Source organism: Tupaia chinensis, unplaced genomic scaffold (assembly GCF_000334495.1).
Source record: "Tupaia chinensis unplaced genomic scaffold, TupChi_1.0 Scaffold139484_1, whole genome shotgun sequence".
NCBI lineage: Eukaryota > Metazoa > Chordata > Mammalia > Scandentia > Tupaiidae > Tupaia > Tupaia belangeri.
This window is the reverse complement of record NW_006199369.1, coordinates 847,504-852,163: the sequence shown is the minus strand read 5'-3', so window position 1 is coordinate 852,163 and position 4,660 is coordinate 847,504. Positions and strand designations below refer to the sequence as shown.

Here is a 4,660-nt window from a genome sequence, read left to right as displayed (position 1 = left end):
GAAATTATCTCTATTTTCAGATGACACAGAAAACCCAAAAGAGGCCACAAAATAACCTAAGAATTCTTAACCAGACTATTGGCCTAAAAATGTACTTCAAGAAGGCAATGAATCTCAAAAAATTCTTTGAACACTGTTGTAATAATGTATGTGGAAAAATTCTTAGCTGAATTTACATTCTGGAAGAGTCTCACAATCAAAACAACATTATTAAAAGTTTCTTAAAACATGCTATTAAGAGTTTTTTAACCATTTCATTTTTCGTAAGCTTTATCTTAATATTTGCAATCTACTTTCCATTCCAAAATGTATTCAAGGTCATTTTCCAGCAAAGTCTAGGTTGCTCAAACTATTAAGTTATCAGCCAAGTCCTAACATGTGTTTTCTTTGCAAAAATGCATCATTACTTTTCCAGCAGCCCAATGTAAGGAGATATGAAAAACACTATCCATTCAATTGGGTCAAAAAACTGAAATCAGATTATTGTCTCAGAACTAGGTACAATTTCAATTGAGTACACATGTGTCTACATTAAGCATATTTTGTAACTTGAGACATAATATCTTCTAAAGAGTAAAGTAATTCTCAAAGTAATAATGTTGGCTAAAACTAATTTAAAAGGAGTCAGTACCAGCCATTGTCTGTGATGTTTATATGAACCACTTCATTTGATCTTTATAGCATCAGAAGAAGAAACTGAATTAGAGATTGTAATAGTTCCAGAGCCATAGAGTTAGTGAGAGGCACAGTGATATTCCCCCAGAAATTTGTCTGCTTTCCTAGCTTTCTCCTTCCTTTGTTTCTCTCTACCCACCTATGTTTGCATCCTCACACCTATCCATCCATCCATCTCTCTAATCATCCAAAACTGCTAGAAACTTGTTCAAGTGAATCTTTGTCTTCTAGGTAGATGTTTAGGATAATCCTGAGCCACTAACCTAGTTACCACCAATATAAAATCATTTAATTTGTAATCTTTGGTTTAAATAAAAGCCAGATGTTTTCTTTCATAAATTAGACCTGGGACCCTTAGCATGGTTATGTCACTGGACTCCCATGTAGTTGACTGTGGTTCAAGTCCCAGACGAAATAGCTTAAAACTCACACCCAGTGCATGTGCGCGCATGTCCAAAATCCTGAAAGGAGAATGGAGGAGAAGGGGTTGTGGCATGAGCATTCCCCTGGGGAGGGGGGGGGGTGAGATTTCTCTCTTTCTGTTAGTCTGTCTTTCTCTGTCTCCCTGGAGAATGCACAGGCCTCTATAGCATAAAATCTCTCTAAAAATTTTTTTTTAAAAAAAGAAGAAGAAAAAAACTAGACGAATTATTAAAAAAATAATAATTAGTATGCTAATTCTTTCTCTACTATTAAGAAGCATCTCGTATTGGGCCTGCAGGTGGTGTGGTGTTTAAGGTATGGATTCCATATGGCTGGCTCTGAGGTTCAAGTCTCAGACCCAGTGGTTTGAAAAACATGCCAGGGACATGTGCATGTGTACCCAAAATCTTGAGAGGAGATTAAAGGAGAAAGGACTGTGGCAAGGCCATCCCCCTAGAGAGTGATTGTCAATTTTCCTCTCTCTTTCTATCTCTTCTGTTTCTCTCTGATGAGCAAATGTACCCTATAGCAGAAATAAAAAAGTATCAAGTATTTCATATATTCTTAGCCTTAATCTAAAAATGTATGCATGGCATATAAGAAGACCTACATTCCTGATACCAGAAAGGTATAATTTGGGGCCTACTAGCCTTACCCTGATTCCTGTGTATAAATGATAACTTTCCTGCTTTGGCTACTTTTCCTCTGAGAAATAAATGGTAGAAGTTAGACAAAAAATATTTTCCAAACTACTAATGTCGTAGGATAGACAGAGCTTCTGCAGAGAATTTCACAAATGCGATTGCAGAACTAACTGGATTATATATCTGAGCCACAAAGAATGACAAAGCGAGAACCGCAGAGAATCTGCTTCCAGCTGCACACGTCTGCCTGACAGCTGGAAGGCCTTCCTGAGACGGGCCATGCCATGTTCACAAGCACCGTGTCAGCCCTGCCTTCCTCCACAGGACGCTCATCATCTTGCTCCAGCCTGTTTGCTCAGCGTCCCTCATGAAAGCAACATAATTGCTTCAAAAGAGAGAAAATCATGCAGCCAACAGCAGGTTCAAAGCCATCCTGAGGGCTTTCTCTCTCTGAAAACAAACCATAATTCTGCAGTGGTGTTTCTCATCACATACCCGAAAAGTGCCAGCAGGAGGGCGGTGGCTCCCAGGTTCTCTCGGAAAGTAAAGGCTGTTAACTGGAAGGCGACGATAACAGCAACACAGAGGCACACGGAAACCAAGTAAAAGAGCTGGAAAGAGTAAAAGAGAAAAAGGGCCCTGAGATATCTGATAGGTAGATTAGTCATTACCCACTTAATTTGAAGTTTACTCTCAACTTCTGCTTAAATGTCTTCTTCATTTGGCACATCAGAGGTTTTGTGGCCATAGAATTAGTCCTGGAGAGACACTGTTAGGGGCTGAATAGTGTCCACTCCAAATTCACTTGTTGTACTTGCACTTCAGAACATTTCTCCTTGGAGACAGGGCCTTTAAAGAGGTCATTAAACAAAAATCAGGGTTTTAGGGTGGCCCTAATCCAGTATGTCTTTCTAAGAAAAGGAGATGAGGACACAAAGGTGTGCAAGGGGATGACCATGTGAGGGCACAGGGGAAAGGGACCATGCACAAGCCAAGAGGGTGGCTATGGAGATCACCCCACCCACACCCTGACCTCAGACTTCCAGCCTCCAGGACTGTGAGAGAGTAAGTTCTGCTGTTCAGCTGCCCAGTCTGTCATGAAAGCCCTAGAAAACCAATACAGCGACCCACGCCTTCTCCAACAGGAAGAGTCAAGGAGTACACACATCCTGCATGAAGCACAGCCTATCCCCAAATAGAACCAATGATAGACCTTGCACTGCCTCCTACCCCAGGCCAAGAACAGCCATGGCTTTGGAGGCAACTCACACACACAGTGTTCTCTTCTTCCAGAGCTTCTGGCTGCAGAGCTCCTCCTCTATGTCCCCACCTGAAGGGCCCCTCCTCACCTTCCAGATCTCAGCCAAAGTATCACTTCCTTCTTGATCTCTCAATTAAAAGTCACCTTCTGTCTCATTATCTTCTCTCATTCTCTCAACAGATCTAGTCATGAGTCAACCATATTTAGTGTATTTGTTTACGTGTTTTCTGCTTTCTCCCATAAAAATGTAAATTCTATGAGGGGAGAGACCCTTTCTGCCTTATACATGGTTAATGTCCAATACCATCTGAGTAGATACAGTAGAATAACATATATCACATGGCTTTTACACAATAGGAATTTGTTGCTCATAGTTCTGGAGGCTGGAAGTCCATGATCAAAAACATTGCCTAGTTCAGAACTCTTGCCAAGTCTCGCAGCTGCCGCGGCTCACAGACCTTGGGCTTCCCCTGAAGCATGAGCCTCCCCGCCCTCCCTCACCGACATTGCGCCGGCCTCAGTGCGCGCAGGGCCACCGAACACGCGGCCTCAAGATCCCCTACGTGCTCAGCCTGGGCGCCCGCAGCAGGCGATCCGTGGGTGACCGTGTCTGCAGAGCAGTTTGCTATCCATTCTCCTGGACCTGGGGAGTTAGAACCCACAGCTCCACATTCCTCCTCGCTCCGCCACCATTTCCAACGTCCCGCAGGGACTCGTTTTGGAGTTCCCATTGACTTCCAGGAAGGACACAAGTTCCTCTCTGACCCCAGCGCGGGCGGCCACCTGCCTTCACCGCGGTGACCCTACTCCCAAGACTCTGCGGTGCCTCGAGCGCTCCAGGAATGGCACTGAAGGGACGCATTGCCAGTGTGGGGCGCGGGGTCGGCGGAGGAGCCGTCCCTGAGGGGGCGCGGCTGGCTAAGGCCCTGCGGGAGCTCAGTCAAACAGGATGGTACTGGGGAGGTATGACCGTTAATGAAGCCAAAGAGAAATTAAAAGAGGCACCGAAGGAACTTTCTGGATTAGAGATAGTTCGCATTCAGACTGCCTACTAACAATCTCTGTTAAAACATCAGCTGGACCAACGAATCTGCGGATCGAGTATCAGGATGGGAAAATCAGGTTGGATTCCACCATCTGCGTCTAGTCCAAGCTTAAACAGTTTGACAGTCGTCTGATGGACTACTATGTGCAGATGTGCAAAGATAAGCGGAAAGGCCCAGAAGCCCCTGGGAATGGCACTGTCCACCTTTACCTGACCAAACCGCTCTACACATCAGCCCCACCTCTGCAGCATCTCTGTAGACTCACCATTAACAAATGCACCCATACCATCTGGGGACTACCGTTACCAACAAGACTTAAAGATTACTTGGAAGAATATAAATTCCAGGTGTGTTTCTCTTTTTCTAAACACGCCTCATATAGAGTACCTCCGGATGCAGCTATGTTTCAAGAGAACCAAAACTAGAGTGACTGCTCTGGCTCGCTCTGCGGAATGCTTTCTAAAGACAGTGGGAGCCAATCTAATCTAAATGCCTAAGAGGTAGCTAGGTAGTGAAAGTTCCCCCAGATATTTTCACCTGAGGGATGCTTCCCTTTCTAAGGCTGACCAAGACCTGTGGCCATCCTTTTACACTTAAAGGCAGGATGATCC

General features: G+C 44.3%; 1 protein-coding gene and 1 pseudogene across 1 annotated transcript in view; one reads left to right on the top strand and one right to left on the bottom strand.

Moving 5' to 3' along the window:
* ABCA13 (ATP binding cassette subfamily A member 13) overlaps positions 1 to 4,660 on the bottom strand; it is a 500,786-nt gene that overhangs the window by 123,470 nt on the left and 372,656 nt on the right. The window contains 1 exon segment of the mRNA XM_014593022.1: positions 2,238 to 2,353. Within this exon segment, the coding sequence (XP_014448508.1) occupies positions 2,238 to 2,353 (116 nt within the window).
* On the top strand, positions 2,916 to 4,474 carry LOC102486691 (suppressor of cytokine signaling 7-like; annotated as a pseudogene).